Raw genomic sequence first — 21,467 nt, forward strand, 5'->3', positions numbered from 1 at the left:
AATGTGAAGGTTTTACTATCAAAATATTAGTTAACTAGAAACACACACACAACCCTGCAGTTGGCAAATCCAAAATTCAAGCAAAAATAGCAATTGGCATTAATTCTTGGGTATTTTTATGAGCCCAAATCTTGCATCTCCTCCCATCTAGAAAAACACCAAAATCCTTCAATGATGTCTGATATCTGTGACTAGTAGTAACCTTCACAAGACCAGCAGCAAACTTCTGTAAAATGCATGCAAGGCTGCATGCACCTTCCACTTCACCTTTATGACTTATATCTTGATATTCTACCTTTCTACTTTTCTTCTTCCGGGCATTATTTCAGATATCTCTGGGCTGTAGTTAAGGGGACAGAACAAAAGATGTCAAGTTGAGAACAGCCACTCCCAAAGGTGGGCCAGTGGGCCCTGAAGGAACTTGGGAAAGAAACAAAGAAAACTCATCCATAGCTAGAATCAAAAGAGTGATTTCACTAAGTCGAGACTTTCATGTTCTTATAAAATGAATGTGAGGCATACCCCTGCTTTTGTTTATTTTATTTTATTTTATTTTTTTGTCTTTTTTTTTGCTATTTCTTGGGCCGCTCCTGCGGCATATGGAGGTTCCCAGGCTAGGGGTCCAATCGGAGGTGTGGCCGCCAGCCTACGCCAGAGCCACAGCAACGCAGGATCTGAGCCGCGTCTACGACCTACACTACAGCTCACGGCAACGCCAGATCGTTAACCCATTGAGCAAGGCCAGGGACCGAACCCGCAACCTCATGGTTCCTAGTCGGATTCGTTAACCACTGCGCCACGACGGGAACTCCTGCTTTTGTTTTTATTGCCTATTTTACTTTTGCTTCTACCTTGGACCCAAAATGATATAATGCAGGTACAAAGGTGCCTGTGATAGAATAACTTAAAAATCCTCTGTAAAGGAAATTACCTAATATGTTAGGAAATACCGTAATATATTTAGATAGGATGCGATCATTCAAATCAATAGATAAATATAGGAGTCTTTTTTTTATTTTTTTGGTCTTTTTAGGGCCACACCCGTGGCATATGGAAGTTCCCAGGCTAGGGGTGGGAGCCGAGCTGCAGCTGCCCGCTTACACCACAGCAACTCCAAATCTGTGACCTACACCCCAGCTCACGATTCTAACTGCATCCTCACGGATATTAGTTGGGTTCGTTACCGCTGAACCACAATGGGAACTCCATCAATGGAGTTGCAGATCTTGTGGTAGCTGCCTTTCACTAATGATGACGACTACCACCGCAGCTTCCCTTGCATTTTACTGACTGTTTCCACTCAGAGGTTGGGTGTAACTCAACAGGGCTTCCCTGCCACACACAAAACATTTTCCCCCAAGCCCAGCATACAAGGATATACTCTATAACCCCTTGTAAATTTCTCTGGACCACAGTTAAAAAGCCCAACCGAAGCAAGTGGTGGGATTAGACAAATACAAATAGACTAAAAAATTATATACAGAAATAAATACTATAACATCTTAGAAACACTTTATATTTTGCATTATCAACGGAGAGATTTCCTTTTCATTTTACCTTTAACTTCAGCATCTGTTTTACTCTATTTCAAAATAGACTTATTTGAAATTAGTTACCCATTTTGAAACCACATAATATTTATTATGCCCAATTAGTTTTTTTTTTTTTTTTAGGGCTACGCATGCAGCATATGGATGAATTGGGAGCTACAGTTGCCAGCCTATGCCACAGTCACAGCAACGCTCAATATGAGCCACATCTGCGACCTACACCTCAATTTTCGGCAATGCCATATCCTTAACCCACTGAGCGAGGCCAGGGATCGAACACGCATCCTCATGGATACTAGTCAGATTCTTAACCCGATGAGCCAAAATGGGAACTCCATATACCCAAATAGTTTTAAAGCAACTAAAACTTTAGTTTTAAGTAGCCAAGGATAATAAACAGTACCTATATAAAAGAAAAAATTTTCATAGCAGTCAAGAAATCGAAAATAACCGTGGAAGTCAACAGCCTTATAGAGGACAGAAAAAACAAGCAGGAAGACTGTATCTTACCTCTTGAAAAATATTTAATGATGCTGATGAAGACAGACTGTCAAAGCTGTGGGCAATCCTATTACACCAATTCAGTAGATCCCTTTAAAAGGGGGGGGGAGGCGGTAAGAAATAAAGACTGTAAGTCAAAGACATCAAAGGCATAAGAGTTTACTTAAGTCTGAGAATTGTCCCTACCATCACCAGAAAGTGACCTATCACACTTCTCTCCCTCATCCATGCCAGACAAGTTAGCAAGAGATAGGGAACGGGGAGCAATTTAATTCTCAGAGCAAAACTGAGGGGGGTTGCCTATTTCTTTTCTTTTTTTCAATTTGGTTGTACCCATGACATTCGGAAGTTCCTGGGCCAGGGATCGAACCCACACCAACAGTGGCCCCAGGCCACAGTGACAATGCCAGATCCTTAACCCACTGCACTACCAGGGAACTCCTGGGCTGCACACTCCTAATTTTCATTTCCAAACAGCAAACCAAAAGTTGAGAATGAAGCACAAAGGCAGAGAACTTAATATATACAGCAAAACCCATGACTCTTAAGTACAAGTCCAGGTATCACAAAAGGACACCTGGTGAAAGAATTATGTCAGTAACCATTCCCACTTTTGGCTTTTAAAATTATGTGTTAAGCTTCCAGTTACAAGATAATTAAGTCCTAGGTATGTAAGGTATTATGATAAATATAATTAACACTGCCATATGTTATATACAAAAGGTTAAGAATTCTTATCACAAGAAAATTATTTTATTATTTCTATAATTTTAATCTGTAAGATGATGGATATAGTAATCATTTCATGATGAACGTCAAACCATTATGCCAAATACTGTAAACTTAGTACTGTATGTAAATTATATGTCAATAAAACTGGAAGGCAAAAAAAGTTAATTAAAAAAAATTACCTTTTGAAGCTTTCGCATTCAATAACTACAGATCTCAAAAAGAGATCAGGCACTGTGAAGCATCCCAAAGGTCTGATTTCAAAACCTACCTTTCGGAGTTCCCACTGTGGCTCAACAGAAACAAGCCCAACTAGTATCCATGAGGATGCAGGTTCAATCCCTGAGCCACTCAGTGGGTTAAGAATCTGACATTGCCAAGAGCTACAGTGTAGGTCACACATTAAGCTCAGAGAGTGTAGGCTGGCAGCTATAACTCTGTTGGAACCTTAGCCTGGGAACTTCCATATGCCACATACACAGCCCTTAAAAAAAAAAAACATAACTTCTTAAAACTCTTCAATTCAAGCTGGTAACTTTTGAGGGAAGCAGTTTTGTTTTTGTCTTTTTGCCATTTCCAGGGCCACTCCGGTGGCACATGGAGGTTCCCAGGTGAGGGGTCGAATCAGAGCTGCAGCCACCAGCCTACACCAGAGCCACAGCAACGTGGGATCTGAGCCGCATCTGCAATCTACACCACAGCTCACGGCAACACCAGATCCCCAACCCACTGAGCAAAGCCAGGGATCGAACCCTCAACCTCCTGGTTCCTAGTTGGATTCGTTAACCACTGAGCCAGATGGGACCTCCCTGAGGGAAGCAGTTTTTAAAATACCCAATTCCAAAGTGTTTAGACCATTACCTTAGAGACAATTCTCTTCCCTCGAGGCTTAGGCTTTTGTTTTCTCTTCTGGCTTCTGAGCCATCCTCAGGTGCCTGTTCCCCTCCAACAGAACTATCACTCAGAGGGTGATGCTTCTCTCCAGTAAGTTGGATGTAAATGTCAAGCAGGTGATCAGTTGCTGCTGATAAGCTGGGATATTTGTTTTGAAGAACCTGACAGAGGAGAAAAAAAAGCAAAGAAAATTTAGCAGCAGGCATGATGATTTTTAAAAGCACATGTAAACTGCTGCTGATACCTGTCAACCAAAAATGGATTTCTCTGGGAGTTCCCGTCCTGGCTCAGCAGAAATGGACCCGATTAGTATCCATGAGGATGCATGTTCAATCCCTGGCCTTGCTCAGTGGGTTAAGGATATGGCATTGCCGTGACGTGTGGTGTAGGTCACAGACACGGCTCAGATCCCACATTGCTGTGGCTGTGGTATAGGCCGGCAGCTGTAGCTCCCAATAGACCCCTCGCCTGGGAACCTCCATATGCCATGGGTGCAGCCTTAAAAAGCAAAACATATAAAAATTAAAAATAAAAAATATATATAAAAAGCAAAAGATGTAGTCCCATTCACTTTGATAACTAAGAGCATTTTGTGCAATAAAATACTTGGTTCTTCTAATATTGGTTGCAAGGTTTTATGATACAGATTTGTTCAGTTAAGACTATCTGATGGCCTAGTGGGTTGAGACTCCTGTGTACTCACCACTATGGCTCTGGTTGCTGCTGTGTGGCAGAGGTTCAATCCCTAGCCCAGGATTTTCTACATACCGCCTATGTGGCAAAAAAAAAAAAAAAAAAAAATACAAAGAAAAAATAAGAGAGAACCTGAAATAAATGTTGCAACTCTCACTCTGAAAAAAAAAGACTGAGAAGAAAAATATCACATGTATATTAGAAGTACTACCATTGAATACACTTATATTAGCTTGAAAAGAAGTACACTGTGATTCCAATTAACATATGAAATATCCACATATTTTGTATATATTAAATAATATCCATTACAAAAATAAAGGAAAAAAAAACTAAAATCCTTTAACAGCATCAAGTAGTAGATCTCACAGATTTTACCTTTTCATATTTTATTAACTGAAGGATTTTATAACAAATATTATAAAGAACACATTTCAGATTATTAAAAATTAAGTATGGACGCAGAGTTCCGGTAGTGGCGCAGCAGAAACAAATCTGACTAGGAACCATGAGGTTGCGTGTTCGATCCCTAGCCTTGCTCAGTGGGTTAAGGATCTGGCGTTGCTGTGAGCTGTGGTATAGGTCACAGACACAGCTTGGATCTGGTGTTGCTGTGGCTCTGGCATAGGCTGGCAGCAACAGCTCTGATTAGGCCTCCAGCCTGGGAACCTCCATATGCCGGGGGTGCAGCCCTAAAAGGACAAAATACAAAAAAATATATATATATATTAAGGACAGAAGAAAATAATAAAACCAACAAATTCTAGAGTTCCTGCTGTGGCACAATGGGGTTGGCAGCATCTTTGCAACACTGGGACACAGGTTCAATACCCGGCCCACCACAGTGGGTTAAGGATCACAGCTATAGCTTGGCTGGGAAGGAACCATAGCCCAAATCTGATCCTTAGCCTGGGAATGCCATATGCAATGGAAAGAAGGGGGGACAAAAAAAAAAACAACAAATTCAATTTAATGGATACTCATGTGGATCTTTCAAAAACAGAATATACATTTTTGGGTACAGACGAAACGTTTTCAAAACTGATCATGTTTATGGACCTTGAACACCACAAACAAAATACAGACTTATTTCCACTACCCCTAAAACAAAAAGTTGCCTTGTGCACCTTTCTAATCACTCCCTTCCCCCACCCTCGTCACTGGGAATCATGAAGCTGGTTCCAATCTCTAAAGTTTTGCTTTCAAGTTTGTCAATATATGGAATCATATGGGATGTAATGTGTAGTTTGGTTTTGCTTATTCAGTGTAATGTTTTTGAAATTCATCTAGACATTACTATACGTAACAGTAGTTCATTCTGTTTTATTGCTGAGTAGTAATCCCAAGATATGAGCATGTATATTTATGATCAAGATGAAAATAAGCTACTTTTATTTACTTGGAAAAAAACTGTTAGGTTTAACACTTTACTAAGAGCTCAGTTATTGGGGAAAAAAGCTCAGAATAGAGATTTATGTGTATCTATCAATTAGTAATTTTCTACCTTAGCTAAAAAATATGTCGTTATAAATACCAAAATTTAAACACAGTATCACATAACAAATTAATCTGACAAGATATAGTTACCAATTTGATGTGTATTTGGGAGAGTCATTCCTTTAATAAGAATTTATTAAACATCTACTTTGGAGTTTCCGTCTGGAGCAGCATAAATGAATCCGACTAGGAACTATGAGGTTGAGGGTTTGATCCCTGGCCTCACTCAGTAGGTTAAGGATCCAGCGTTGCTGTCAGCTGTGGTATAGGTACCAGACATGGCTCAGATCTGACGTTGCTGTGGCTGTGGTGTAGGCCGGCAGCTGTAGCTCCGATTCAACTCCTAGCCTGGGACCCTCCATATGCTGTGGGTGTAGCCCTAAAAAGAAAAAAAAAAAAAGCATCTACTTTGTGCCAGGCACTGTTACAGAGATGGGGACAAAACAAAATAAGGAATGGAGCCCACTCTCAAGAAACCCCACCTAGGGTAAGAAGTAGATACGCAAAATCAAAGCTGACATTGCCAGCCCTGCCTGCTGCAGAGTGAGAAAGAAAGATGTGTAGGGCACACAAGTACACAACTGGGAACTACAGTAACATAAGAAACTCACAAGTACACAACAGGCTACAGAGTTATAAAATCAAGCATCAAGGCAAAGCTTCCTAGAGATTATATAACCAAGGTTCTGCCAGTGGGACAGTGAACTCCCAAACCCCCTCTGCTAAAAAACACTAAACGGTCAGGTAAAGTATTTGAAAAGTTTTTCATGTGACATTTATCTAAAACTTACACCAAGAAAAAGGAAAGCATCCCTCCCATGACAAGCAATAACTGACAAGGCTTTATTTGTTGCTCTTCGAGGTGAAGCCCTGGGAGATGGAAGCTTCCCAAGTGAGGAGGGGATGGATACATGTGGAGGTGGGAGGTTGGCAGCGTAGTAAAGTGAGGCCACCTCTTAACAAAGGAGAATAACCAGTGATACTACAGAGTGAATCAACACATAAAATCTGTAAGTCATCTCAATTTTCATTAATACCCAGATCAAAATGTGCATGAAGTTGTTAAATGTGAAAGATATTTGTTACAGATCAACTTGGTGATAAAAAAAGATTTATCTTTGAGGACAGCTGGAGGAAATTTAAGTATGGTCTGAGAATTAAATGCTACTGAGGAATTACTATTCATTTTGCTGAGTTTAATAATGATATTATGGTTGTACATGGAAATGCCCTAGGGAGATGCATGGAAAGTATTTGGGGTGAAATGTTATTAGGTTTGCTTTCAAATATATTAGCAAATAAAAAATATGAGATGAACTTAATACAGTAAAATGTTAGCACATGAATTGTTAATATTAGGGTGATAGGTATTTCGGTGATTCAACAGGCTATTTGTTACTTATTTACATGTAATTCTAGAACTTTTTTTTTGTCTTTTTGTCTTTTTCTTTTTGTTGTTGTTGTTGTTGTTGCCATTTCTTGGGCCGCTCCCACGGCATATGGAGGTTCCCAGGCTAGGGGTTGCATCGGAGCTGTAGCCACCGGCCTACGCCAGAGCCACAGCAACACGGGATCCGAGCCGCGTCTGCAACCTACACCACAGCTCATGGCAACGCCGGATTGTTAAGCCACTGAGCAAGGGCAGAGACCGAACCCGCAACCTCATGGTTCCTAGTCGGATTCGTTAACCACTGCGCCACGACGGGAACTCCTAATTCTAGAACTTTTAATAATAAAAAGTAAAGAAAAAAAAAAAAAAGCAAGCAAGCAAGCATACTTTCTAATACCACATACCTCATTCAGTTCTGCCTTATCCATGTTGTCCAGGTGAATTTTAGTCCAGTATTTGTCCAGCAGAGTAGCATGACTATTTAGTGGGCGATACCAATTTCTTCCACAGCTCAAGAGTCTGTATTTCAAAATGAAAAACAAAGTCACACAAAATTCCCAATTTGAATCTTGTGTATATGCCCCTGGTTAGAAATTATCTCACATCTGACTAAAATTCAGTTCCTTCTGGTGCCAGATACCACTATTTGGACTTACAGGGAAGATGACAACAAAAGGCTGCCACCGACCCTCAGAGGACGGTGCCCTTCTTTTCTTCAAACTGAAGAGAAGGAGATTAACATTCCCCACCCATTCAAGGGACTCCAAGTGGCAGAGCCAAGAAGTGAATTCATGTTTGTGCTATGTCCCAGGACTTTCTGGGAAAAGTATCTTACAGGAATAAAATCAGGGTCTGCTAAAACTAACAGGGGAGCCTCTTGGTGGCTCAGCAGGTGAAGGTTCCAGGGTTGTCACTGCTGTGGCTATAGTCACTACTGTGGCGGTGGTGAGGGTTTGATCCCTGGTCAGGGAACTTCTGCATTGCCAGAATGCAACTCCTCCCACCCCGACGAAGAACTAACAGGGCCTAGCAAGGTGTTCCCTAGAAACTGTTAAGTTGGCTCTGCACCCCATCTGGGAGTCAATGTTCACAGAGGTACAGTAAACACTATTATTATAATCACTAAATATAATGTGACATGAGTTTCACTCTTGGGCATTTTAAGACCTTGGAAAAGTTGTATGGGTATAGACAAGTAGTAGGAAATAAACCATTCTTTCACAATATTTAAAAATGTAGACAGGTGAATTCTCTGTCTACAGCAGAAATGAATCTGATTAGTATTCATGAAGATGCAGGTTCAATCCCTGGTCTCGCTTAGTGGGTTGGGGACCCAGCATTGCCCATGAGCTGTGGTGCAGGTTGCAGATGAGGCTCAGATCCCACATTGCTATGGCTGTGGTGTAGGCTGGCAGCTACTGCTCCAATTTGACCCCTAGCCTTGGAACTTCCATATGCCATGGGTGTACCCCTAAGAAGCTTTAAAAAAAAAAAAAATGTAGATAGGGATATATACTAAGTTTGCTTAGGTTTTGTCTCTCTGTTGATGTTTATATTCAACATTATGTTTTTAACTGCCTTAAGTCAACATAGCTCCATCATCACCATCATGGCTGGCACTTACTACGTGATAGGTTTTTGAGAAGATTTTTTGTGAAGATATTTAATCTAACCTTTATAACTTATACCAAGTTGTAAAGTAGGTGTTATTGGTCCCATCAAAATCAACCAAGTAAGGTATACACAGTATAAAGTATGGGAGAACTCAAACTCTAGGCCATTTGACAATGGTTTCACCTCCAACTACGTTTGAAAACATGAAAACAAGATAAAGTTTTTAGACTGGTTACTTATTTTTAAATGAAACAAAACTTTTTTTTTTGGCCTCGCTATCCTGAATCAGGGATCTAATCCCTGCCACAGCAGTGACAATGCTGGATCCTTAACCTACTAGGTCATCAGAAAACTCCCCAACTTTTCTTTTCTAAATTAATTATCTCCATTAAAAATAACGTGGCATGAGAAGGCTGGATCTGTCATCGGTGCCAACTAATTCTGCTTAAGGTGGGCCAAGAGAACTCTACTCCAGGATTTTTGTACTCAGCACTCTAGCCTGTGGACTTATGAGGCTCCAAAGTGAGAAAAGATGGGTTAAGAGGACATACCTCCTGGTTGCAAAGAACTGAAATCCAGGAGCCACTTTCACATAGTCACCTTGGCCAGGAATCAAAAGCTCTCCATTCTCCAAGAGAGGAATCAGCACAGAAACCTGAATCACAAAACCCCAATGATAAAGCTATTAAGATAGAAGTAACAAAAAACCAAAACAACCTTCTCACCCAATGATGAGGAAATCCTGCTTCTCACAGCATGAACTGGGCTCAAACAGCAGATGGGAATACTGGAGTCATCCACACTCCAGCAAAACAATTTATTTGTTCAACATTCACTGAGTGCCTACTGTAAACCAGAATCAAGCAAGACATTAAAAATCAGATATGACTGAGGCTTTACAGCCTAGCATCTGATGGGAGAAAACCACAGAAACCACAATACAGCATGATCGGTATGACCCCAAGGGGTGGACAAAACATTATGTGAAGACAGAAGGTGGCTATAATCAGCATAGAGCAGTTTACAAGCAGGGCAGTGACACCATCCTAGAGGTAATGACAGTCACCAAGTCTTAAAGTATGAGCAGGAAGTAGCCAGGTTTGGTGGTAAAGAAAGAGTACATTCACTCTAGGCAAAAATATTCAAATATAAAAAAATGCATATGCCTGAACATAGCATGAGAGGATTTGTCATGGTTAGGGCAGAAGGCACATATCAAGCAGTGGAAAAATACTAGGCTTAGAGAGATGATAAAAGGCCTCCTGTGCCAAGCTAAGAAGTTCAAATTTTTTCAGAAAAGTTACTGGGAGGGTTTTAATCTGAGGAAAATATTATATTTTCTATTTCAGAAAACTAACTGTGCAACAGTATGGAAGATAAACTGAAAGAGTGCCAGCTAGGAGAAAAAGAGGCAAAAATGACACTAGTCAGGTAACAAAGACAAGAGGGCAAATAGATTACATAGATAAAAATAATGAAGCCCGTGCTAAGGCTATGAGATAGGAGGGAACAGAATAAAAGATAAAGTACTAAGCAGTATCAGACTAAGTGAATGAGGGACCAGAGGAAGGAGACATCAAACTTCTGGCCTGGTAACTATGAGGTAGGAAGGGCTATTCTGGAAAAGAGCAGAAAAGGTCAATTTCTAATATCCTAAACCTACACCTGCTAAGGAACCTCCAAGTAGAGATTTTTCAAAAAAGGTATGGACTAGATATATGAATCTAGAGGATGTGCGTTTACAGGGGAAGTTTAAGAAAGAAAAACAAAGCAGAACAAAGAGCCAAAGAAGAGGGTTCTAAAATAGCAACAGAATGTTATCATGCATCATTTTTTCATACATGGCTAGGAGCTGAAAGGAAAAACAATACAGGGGCTACTCCAAGATAACTCTGAAACTTGAAACAAAAGACAATCATCCTGAAGGAGATATATAAAAGCTACTCTAAAATAGCAATGGGTTAACTATTAGCTGAGAAGTTCTGGAAATAACACAATAACTATCAAGGATCTACGTATGTTTTAAAGTAAACACAAATTTAGAAGTTCCTGTCTTGGCGCAGAGGAAACGAATCTGACTAGGAACCATGAGGTTGAGGGTTCATTCCCTGGCCTTGCTCAGTGGGTTAAGGATCCAGTGTTGCTGTGGCTCTGGCGTAGGCCGGCAACAACAGCTCCAATTCGACCCCTAGCCTGGGAACCTCCATATGCCACAGGTGCGGCCCTAAAAAGACAAAAATAAATAAACACAAATTTGCTATAATGACAATTAAATTTAAACATAATCAACAGAACAACATACCCTCTGGCATCAAATGTAGGAACAGGAGGGGAACGGTCTGTACAAAATGGAACTCAGACACTGCCCAAGGAAGACCAGGAAAGAAACGGACAATTTGTATCCGTTTAAATTTTAAATCTGGACTTGGTCATCAAAGAATGTACTTAGCTCTGCACTAGGGATAGATCCCCAGGCTTCATCATGACCCGAATAGAATATCCCTTATTTCATCTACCTTTGGCTCAAATTCCATGATCCAGTCAACTGCACACCAATAAAAATTTTTTTAAATAAATTCCATAATCTATATAATTCTAATGACATCCCAGGTACTCTGATGTCTGAAAAAGCTGCCCAGGAAAGAGAGAACTAGACAGGGCTAAGACTCAACAAATACCTTCAATTTGGCCTTATAGTTTATAATTCAGTTTTAATTTAAAGTTTCATTGGTAGAAGTCATCCTTGGCTCTAGGCTCATTAAGAAAACTCAGTTTCCAGTCTTATAAAACTGGTGATCAAACTGTCTAAGCCAATAACTCCATTACATCTTCACCTCATGAGACTCTAAAATATGACACATAATTATAAACCGCTCCCTTCTTCCCCTTCATTTCTCCCTAAACCGAAAGGCCCTGCTTTCCTCTCCCCCCCCCTTACAAATCCAATAGGAAAAAGTCCACATACAGGTAACTTAAGGGTTCACATTAAAAGAAAATTAAAATCAAGCTCAGGGAAATCTGTAATATATTTTTCTGGTCATAGTTTAAGAGAATACAGAGGAAACATGGACAGCTTCTATAGCTAAATTTTATACACACAGAAAAAATGATTTTTTTGGGGGGGTTGCTATACCAGCAGCAGATGAAAAGTTCCCAGGCTAGGGGTCGAATCAGAGCTGCAGCTGTCGGCCTATACCACAGCCACAGCAATGTGGGATCCAAGCCAAGTTTGGTACCTACACCACAGTTCACAGCAATCCTTAACCCACTGAGTGAGGCCAAAGATTGAACCCACATCCTCATGGATACTAGTTGGATTCATTTCTGCTTCACCACAACGGGATCTCCTGAAAAACGATTTTTTTTTAAGTAAAAAATATATATCCAGTTTATTTTCCGTAATGGAACAAAGACAAACAGCCTCTTATTACATCATCTCTTGCTTCATCTCAGCCACTGCTCTACAGACACCATAGTTGAGAAGGGGTATCAAAGTTCCTAATGCATCTGCAACACAAATAATTTGCTTCCCACCAGATCTATTTTTAGATAGGCTGTAAAATTAATGACATATTCAACTACTAAAGGAACAGTATAAGCAGTATTTGATTTCCAGAGTTCCCATTGTGACTCAGCCTCATGGATATATTAGCATCCATGAAAACACAGGTTTGACCCCTGGTCTACCTCGAAGGGTTAAGGACCTGACACTCTGAGCTGCGGAGTGGGTCGCAGACGCAACTCCGATCCAGCATTGCGGTGGTATAGGCCAGCAGCTGTCGCTCCAATTCAACCCCTAGCCTGGAAACTTCCATATGCCTCGACTATGTCCCTAAAAAGACCAAAAAAAAAAAAATTTTATTGATTTTCTATCAAACAAGAGACTAGCCAAGTGATCCAAGAACTCGTGAGATTAGGTAGGTAACCAACATATTATCTCTAACGAAACACCTATGTTGTTTATTTATTTATTTATTTTTTGTCTTTTTGCCATTTCTTGGGCCGCTCCTGCGGTATATGGAAGTTCCCAGGCTAGAGGTTGAATCGGAGCTGTAGCCACCAGCCTACACCAGAGCCACTGCAACACGGGATCCGAGCAGCGTCTGCAATCTACACCATAGCTCACGGCAACACCGGATCCTTAACCCACTGAGCAAGGCCAAGGATCGAACCCGAAACCTCATGGTTCCTAGTTGGATTTGTTAACCACTGCGCCACGATGGGAACTACCCTATGTTGTTTAAATAAGCCCCCAGAATCACTATTAACACAACTTTCTTTGAAGACAAGAAATTGGCCTGTAATAATCTAATTTAAAATGATACAAAAGAACTAATTTATACAATAAAAACAGGAGTTCACACTGTGGCACAGTGGGTCAAGAGTAAAACTGCAGCAGCTCAGATCAATCCCTGGCATGGTGCAATGGATTAAAGGATCCCAAGTTGCTGTCCTTGCAGCACAGGCTGCAGCTGGGGCTCAGATTCAATCCCTGGTGCAGGAAATTTCACATGCCAAGGTGTAGTCATAAAGAAAAAAGGAACAGACGCAAACTCGTAGATTTCCAAATCAGACTTACAGTTACCAAAAGCAAAACCATGGAGGGTAGGGAAAAATCAGGAGGATGGGATCAACATACACACACTACTATATATAAAACAGATAATTTAAAAGGACCTACTGTATAGCACAAGAAAACCTACTCAAAATTCTGTAATAACCTATATGGGAAAAAAGAATGGATATATGTATATGTACAACTGATTTACTTCACTGTATATCTGAAACTAATACAAGATTATAAGTCAACTATATTCCAATTTAAAAAAAAAGGAATTAGCAAAATTAGTAGGGAGATGACATACCACGTCTAAGGGGGCATAGTCAATATCCTCCAGAAGGACCCAGTGTCCTTTTGTGGCTGCCTGTGTCAGGGTACCAGGCTGCCACACAAACTCTCCCGGGACATCTGTGCAGCGATACATTCCCAACAGCATCTGCAGAAAGAAGATAAAGTAATTACTGAAACCACACACCTCAAGTGCCAGCGCTACATCCTGTGATTAGTTCCATTAAACTTCTCCAGGGCTGCAAGCAGGGACCTGGGGTTTTACAGTGTGGTCACCTCAGGTATGAGGAAGACCAGTAACTATTCTCACACTCCTTTAGCAAAAACAATAACTTAATGCAAATATTCAAAAGCATGATCACCCATCAAAATGTGCCATTTCTTAGTTACCTTACTGTCGGTCTGGTCTCCGAGCTGGACTTTGAGAAGTTGAGGGGGCTTCCTTCTACCTGTCATTGCAGCTAAATGTTCAACTAAGGAAGTTTTGCCACATCCAATTGGTCCTTCCAACAACACAGCGTTCTGAGAAGCCACTGCCATAGCCAGGGTCTGAAGATTTTTGCAGACTGATTCAACCAGCACATAAGACCTAAGGGCCAGCTCCTGTTCACGAGAAGAACTCCTACTACCAGCCTAAGGAGGCAAGTGAGAAATAATAGACACGTCAAGAAAAGAAGAGGCATTCCTCCAAAGAGCACAGGCTAACTCCTGCGACAATGCTTCCACTGACCTTTATGTAAACCTCTACAAATAAGTTAGCAGTACAAGAATTATAATCACAAAAGATAAGTTCTGCAAAGTAAGGATCTGACTATTTTCCCTTTCCTATCTCCCTCACTCCAAGCTTGGGGAGGAAGGTGGAAATTTATTAACAAATTTTCTTTTTCTTAAAAGTGTCCCAAAGTTTAAGAAGCCAAAAAAGTTGATACATGGGGGAAAAAAGCAAACCTCATCTGTCATGACTGGATTTTTGCTTTTACTATATTCTAGGATTTCATGTCTAAGATCAAGATGGCACACAATACATTTATGGGACAAACAGGGAAATAAGGACACTAAAAGGATATATTATAAAATTGTTCCATTTTCTTCCAGGTATAATAAAGAGTACTGGGTTGTTTGGGGTTTTTTTTCAAGTCTTTTTTTTAATATTGATTATATATGCTAAAATATAGGTATATCTCAGAGACACTGTAGGTCCATATCACAGCAATAAAACATCCTAATAAAGTGAGTCACACAATGTTTTTGGTTTCCTGGTACATATAAAAGTTATGTTTATACTATTCTGTGGTCTGTTAAGTGCTCAATAGCTTTATGTCTAAAAAAACAATTACATGCCTTAATTTAAAAATATATTAGGGTTAAAAAGTGCTAATCACCAACTGAGACTTCAGTGAGTTGTAATCTTTGCAAGATCCAAGATCACTGACCACAAATTACCATAACAAATATAATAATCAAATAGCTGGAAATACTGTAAAAATTAGCAAAATGTGACGGAGACAAAAAGTGAAAAAACGCTGTTAGAAAAATGACACCAACAGACTTGCTCAAGGCAGCATTGCCACAAACCTTCAATTTGTAAAAAATGCATTATCTGCAAAGCACAATAAAGCAAAATCAATAAAATGAGTTATGCCTGTAATTAGGTTAAGAAATGACACATTAACTGGGAATTGCTTCAAAAGAATATGGTGTTGGAGTCCCCTAGTGGCACAGTGGGTTAAGATCCAGCATTGTGCTGCAGTGGCACAGGCTCAATCCCTGGCCCCAGAACTTACCCATGCTATGGAACCAGCCAAAAGACAAAAACAAACAAACAAACAAACCCCATAAAACAAAATAATATGGTGTGGGAAAAGTGTTCAGAAACACAAATGCAACATAATCATGAATTTATAATTACTATTGATGGGTACATGTGGATTCATTACATTATTGTTTCTACTTTAGAATATGTTTAACATTTTCCATAACAAAAAATAAAATAAAAATAATAATGCACCCCGTATGTTTTATGGGTAGTTTCAGTTTTCCAAGATAAAAAAGTTCTGGAAATTCCCGGTGTGGCACAGTAGAAACAAACCTGACTAGTAATCATGAGGATGTGGGTTTGATCCCTGGCCCTGCTCAGTGGGTTATGGATCCAGCATTGCCACAAGCTGTGGTATAGGTGGCAGACGTGGCTCAGATCCTGCTTTGCTGTGGCTGTGGTGTAGGCCTGCAGCTACAGCTCTGATATGACCCCTTGCCTGGGATCTTCCACATGCCACAGGTGCAGCCCCCCCCCCCGCCCCAAAAAGACACACACAAAAAAAGTTAAAGATGGTAAATATTATATGTATTTCACTACAACAAAAAATTTTTAATAATGCACCTAATACGACATAGGAAAAAGGATCTCTTGGAAAAGTGCAGTGATTATTAACTTTTATGGAACACTAACTTCTTCAACAACATGGCTTCTTCCCAAAGATATGCTAGGACAAAATAAGATTCAGAGCTGGAAGTTCTCAAACTTTTTTCACTCTCAGCAATAAGCAGGCAGGCTGGGCTGTCGACCATTCTGCACTTCTGCCCCCATACTCTGCACCTGTTACCCATATCAAGCCCACCCGAAGTAGAATCCTTTCCTGGTGGTTAAAGATGGGTGGTGAGTTCTTGCTGACCAGAGGGAAACACAAGAGGCACTAGAAATGCTGGTGTCTCAATACTGGCAACAGATATATCTAGTTTATGAACAGTCATTCAGCTGTACACTTAAGATGTGCAATTTTTTTACATCTATATTATACTTATCCCCCCCCCCTTTTTTTTTTTTTTGGTCTTTCTGCCTTTTCTAGGGCCACACCCATGGCATATGGAGGTTCCAGGCTAGGGGTCAAATTCAAGCTGTAGCTGCCGGCTTACGCCACAGCCACAGCAATGCCAGATCTGAGCTGCGTCTGCGACCTATACCACAGTTCAGAGCAACACCGAATCCTTAACCCACTGAGCAAGGCCAGGGATTGAACATGCAACCTCATGGTTCCTAGTCGGATTCATTACCGCTGCGCCACGACAGGAACTCCCCTACGCTTATTCCTTTTAACTGTACTTGCCAGATTACAAATTGATGGTTCAATGAATGATCCAAGACTTGTTCCAAGAAGAAAACTGGTGGATCGATCATCAGACAAAATGGCAAATGACTTAAAGGTTCTGGGGAAAAAGAGACTGGTTCCCAATGGCTCCAGATTATGAAAACAGAATATAATGGACAACACTTTCCAAAGTGGGGACTGGAGCCACATCCTTGGAAAGAAGGTCATTTCCTAAGGCAGGGGCCAAGTACTCTATAGATACTAGCCCCCCATACATTAGGCAAAGAGAATATTCTGAGAGAAAGAGCCTGCTGGGAAACAGGGTTATATCTGGGCCTGGCCCCATCTCTGCCAAAGGGCAGTCCAAGGGTCCTGGGCAAGTCATTCTGCCTTAGTTTTGCATAAATATGGCATCACAACATGCGCCACCCACACCAAACAGCTGTTGTAGCAAATGACTGAGATCACATAAGGAAAAGCTTTGCTAAAGTTGAAAGCATCACATAGGCATCATTACAACTTCTAATTCAACATTAAACAGGGACAAAGGGACTCTAAGAGAGGAGGGTAATCCTAAATAAATTTCTCTTAATCTCTTCCTGAACACGTCTGTACTTGGAACAGCAATCTGGACAACTTGATTTGGCTCAAACCTAAAACAGAGCCCAGCCAAGGAAAAAACACTTGGTGTTTAGATGGAGGAGAGCACACACCCCACTGATGTCAACATACCTGCTCTCTGGGGGCCGGCGGCTGAGCAGGCAGCACCACACCACATACGGCAGTCACCCTGGAGGAGAGGTCAGCTGAAACAAGGTGTCCTTGTAAGTACTGCAGCTCCTTCTCCTTACGCCAAAGGGAGGCTTCTGGATTGGCCAACACCAAGGCCTTCTCCAAGTCCTGCAGCTGGGCCTCTTCGAGCAACCTGAGGGAAATGAGCATCTCATCAATTACTCCCATGCCCAGTAAAGCCACATCAAGAGCTCGAACAGTGCTCCTGCTTACCTCAATCTGAAATGGATCAGTTCCTCACTGTTAAAAATCTTCTTAAGGAATGATAACTTGTGTTCTTCATTCATACAGGTGACCAAAGCAAGACAATTGGCTGTGTACCTGGAGAAAACCAAAGTACATAAAACTCAGGACCTGCAGCTGATTCTAGAGAATAAGGAAAACTTCGGTTGTCAACTGAACAGTAGAAAAGGAAATCTTACAGAATTAACACACATAGGGTAGAAAACACAAATCCAGCAGAATTCACTAGATAGCACAAAAATTCCACTCATCATTTGATTCTTCTCTGAAATGATGCACGATTAAGGAAAGGGATTAAGAACCCCAACGGGACCAGAACAAAAACAACACATTTTAAATGGTTTTCTTTCCCTCCTCATGCACCTAACTGCAGGCTACCATTCCAACACTAGAAGCACAGGAACAGTCCAACAGCTACGCACCAGCGGACCAAGGTGTCATGGCTTCTGAGGAGAGGGACACACACACTCCAGTCCCAGAGCTCCCGGAACACAGACTGCTCTTGCTGCAGAAACTTGTAAGCTGCTTCCATTAGGTCCCGGAGCTTCATCCGCCTGCGCCCATACCGCACTGGATTTGCATCTGAACTCTCTAGGAAGAGTCTTTGAAAGACTGGAGATGTGTCCTTGAAATACCTCAGGGCAAACCTTCAGAAAGAAAGAGAATTCTCACTGCTAAGACTATCAAGGTATACATCTCCACTTTATTATTATTATTATTATTTTTTTGGAAGAACATCACTTTAATTCATCCGTTGATAGAAATTTAAGTTGTTTCCATGTCTTGGCTATCATGAATGGTGCTGCAATGAACATACAGGTGCATGTGTCTTTTTCAAGGAAAGTTTTTCTCCTTTGTTCCTTTCTTATACAATGGAATACTACTCAGCCATAAAAAAGAAAATAACGCTATTTGCAGTAACATGGATGGAACTAGAGACTCTCATACTAAGTGAAGTCAGAAAGAGAAAGACGAATACCATTTAATATCACATATCTGGAATCTAATATGCGGCACAAATGAACCTTTCCACAGAAAAGAAACTCATGGACTTGGAGAAAAGACTTGTGGTTGCCGAGGGGGAGGGAATGGGATGGACTGTGAATCTGGGGTTAACAGACCCAAGCTATTGCATTTGGAATGGATAAGCAATGAGATCCTGATGTATAGCACTAGGAACTGTATCTAGTCACTTGTGATGGAGCATGATGAAGGATAATGTGAGAAAAAGACTATATAAATGTGTGACTGGGTCACTTTGCTGTACAGTAGAAAACTGGCAGGACACTGTAAACCAACTATAATGGAAAAAATAAAAATCATTAAAAAAAATTTTTTTTTAAAGTCTACATCTCCACTTTGAGGTAAGACAGCAGAACATAACAGGGATTCACAAAGGTTTGAGAAACAAGACAGACAAATGCTAAAACCACTGAGTCATAAGATTATGTTCTGTTCAAATTCAGGAACTAAGATGATGGCATGACATATTTAAGAAGAAATAAAAATCTACAAGTACTTATTACAAGTGTTTACTACTGAACATATACTTATTTTCAGCAATTATTTATTGACTTCTCACTATGAGCTAGAGACTGTGTTAAGACTGAGGGTACAAAGCCAAGAAGATATTTTCCTCGGAGTTCCCGCAGTAGTGCAATGGAATTGGCAGTGTATCTATATCTACAGCACTAGGACGCAGGTTCTATGCCTGGCCAGGCACAGAGGGTTAAGGATCCAGGGTTTCAGATCTGATCCTGACCTGGTAACTCCATATTCCATGGGACAGCCAAAAAATAAAAATAAAATGAGGAGTTCCCGTCGTGGCGCAGTGGTTAACGAATCCGACTAGGAACCATGAGGTTGCGGGTCCGGTCCCTGCCCTTGCTCAGTGGGTTAAGGATCTGGCGTTGCCGTGAGCTGTGGTGTAGGTTGTAGACGCGGCTCGGATCCCACGTTGCTGTGGCTCTGGCGTAGGCCGGTGGCTACAGCTCCGATGCAACCCCTAGCCTGGGAACCTCCATATGCCGCGGGAGCGGCCCAAGAAATAGCAACAACAACAACAACAAAGACAAAAAGACAAAAAAAATAAATAAATAAAATAAATGAAAAAGATGATACTTTCCTTGAGGAGCTTTCAATCTAGTAAGGAAGACAGAGAAACAACAAGAGGCACAAAGAAAACAGATTCAACTGAACCTGGGGGAGTCAGGAAAAAATGCTTTGGTTGCATCCTAAGAAATTAGGAGGAAGTTCCCGTCGTGGCTCAGTGGTAACGAACCCGACTAGTATCATGAGGACATGGGCTCAATCTCTGGCCTCACTCAGTGGGTTAAGGATTTGGCGTTACTACGAGCTGTGGTGTAGGTCACAGACTTGACCTGGATCCTGCCATTGCTGTGGCTGTGGTGTAGGCAGGCAGATACAGCTCCAATTCAACCCCTAACCTGGGAACTTCCATATGCCGTGGGTACAGCCCTAAAAAGACCAAAAAAAAAAAAAAAAAGATTAGGAAGAGAGCCTTGTGAAACACAAAGCCAGTAAGACTGGAATAGAGGGACAAAAAGCTGTAAGACATATAAAAAAACAATTAACAAAATGGCAATAGTAAGTCCTTCATATCAGTAAATACTTTCATTTTTTTTCTCTTTTGGCCGCCCCATGACATATGGAATTCCCAGGCTAGAGATCAAATCCAAGCCAGAGTTGCGACATACACCACAGCTTTGGCAACACTAGATCCTTATACCACTGCACTGGGCCAGGGATCAAACCCTCATTCCTGCCACTGCAGAGACACTGTTGATCCCAATGCACCACAGTGGGAAATTCTCAGTAATTACTTTTAATGTAAATGGTTTGCTCTCAGTCGAAAAACATAGACTGGCTAAATAGCTTGAAAAAACAGGATCAAACTATATGCTATGGACAAGAAATCCACGCTGAGAATTAGCACCAATCCTTTTCAAGAACACTTCCTAGTTCGTTCTATGAGGCAAGCATTACCCTGACACCAAAGCAAATAATGACACTACAACAGAAGAAGACCACAGACCAATATTCCTGAGGAATATCAATATAAAAATCCTCTCAAAATACTAGCAAAGCACAGCCTATCAAAAAGATTATATACTATGACCAAGTGATCATTCTTGGAATACAATGATGGATCAACAATGAAAATCAGGAGTTCCCACCATGGCTCAGTGGTTAGCAAATACAACTAGGAACCATGAGGTTGCGGGTTCGATCCCTGGCCTTGCTCAGTGGATTAAGGATCTGGTGTTGCCGTGAGCTGTGGTGTAGGTCACAGACGAGGCTCGGATTCCCGTGTTGCTGTGGCTCTGGTATAGGCTGGCGGCTACAGCTCCGATTAGACTCCTAACCTGGGAACCCCCATACGCCGTGAGTGCGGCCCTAGAAAAGACCAACAAAAAAGAAAAAAAAAATGAAAATCAAAGTAATACATATTCAGAAAATAAAGGAGAAAAAACACATAATGATATCAATTAATGTAGAAAAAAGCATTTGACAGGATTCAAGATTTTTTCATGATAAAATCACTCACCAAACCTGTAATACAAAAAACTATCTCAGCATTATAAAAGCCATATATGAAAAACCCACAG

At 40.9% G+C, this 21,467-nt stretch overlaps 1 protein-coding gene across 4 annotated transcripts in view; it reads right to left on the reverse strand.

Annotated features, from left to right (window-relative positions):
• Positions 1-21,467, reverse strand: part of MDN1 (midasin AAA ATPase 1) — a 163,380-nt gene that overhangs the window by 125,771 nt on the left and 16,142 nt on the right. For 3 of the 4 annotated variants that reach the window (XM_047761094.1, XM_047761100.1, XM_047761085.1), the window contains exons 3-11: positions 18,261-18,485; positions 17,809-17,916; positions 17,536-17,728; positions 14,108-14,350; positions 13,734-13,865; positions 9,420-9,523; positions 7,659-7,773; positions 3,642-3,835; positions 2,061-2,142 (exon numbers count right to left, since the gene is read on the reverse strand). In XM_047761094.1, coding sequence (XP_047617050.1) covers positions 2,061-2,142; positions 3,642-3,835; positions 7,659-7,773; positions 9,420-9,523; positions 13,734-13,865; positions 14,108-14,350; positions 17,536-17,728; positions 17,809-17,916; positions 18,261-18,485 — 1,396 coding nt within the window. Of the gene's footprint in view, positions 1-2,060; positions 2,143-3,641; positions 3,836-7,658; positions 7,774-9,419; positions 9,524-13,733; positions 13,866-14,107; positions 14,351-17,535; positions 17,729-17,808; positions 17,917-18,260; positions 18,486-21,467 lie in introns of those variants that run through there. The other variant, XM_047761111.1, reaches the window with a different exon arrangement.

The sequence above is a fragment of the Phacochoerus africanus genome, chromosome 2 (assembly GCF_016906955.1).
Source record: "Phacochoerus africanus isolate WHEZ1 chromosome 2, ROS_Pafr_v1, whole genome shotgun sequence".
Classification (NCBI taxonomy): domain Eukaryota; kingdom Metazoa; phylum Chordata; class Mammalia; order Artiodactyla; family Suidae; genus Phacochoerus; species Phacochoerus africanus.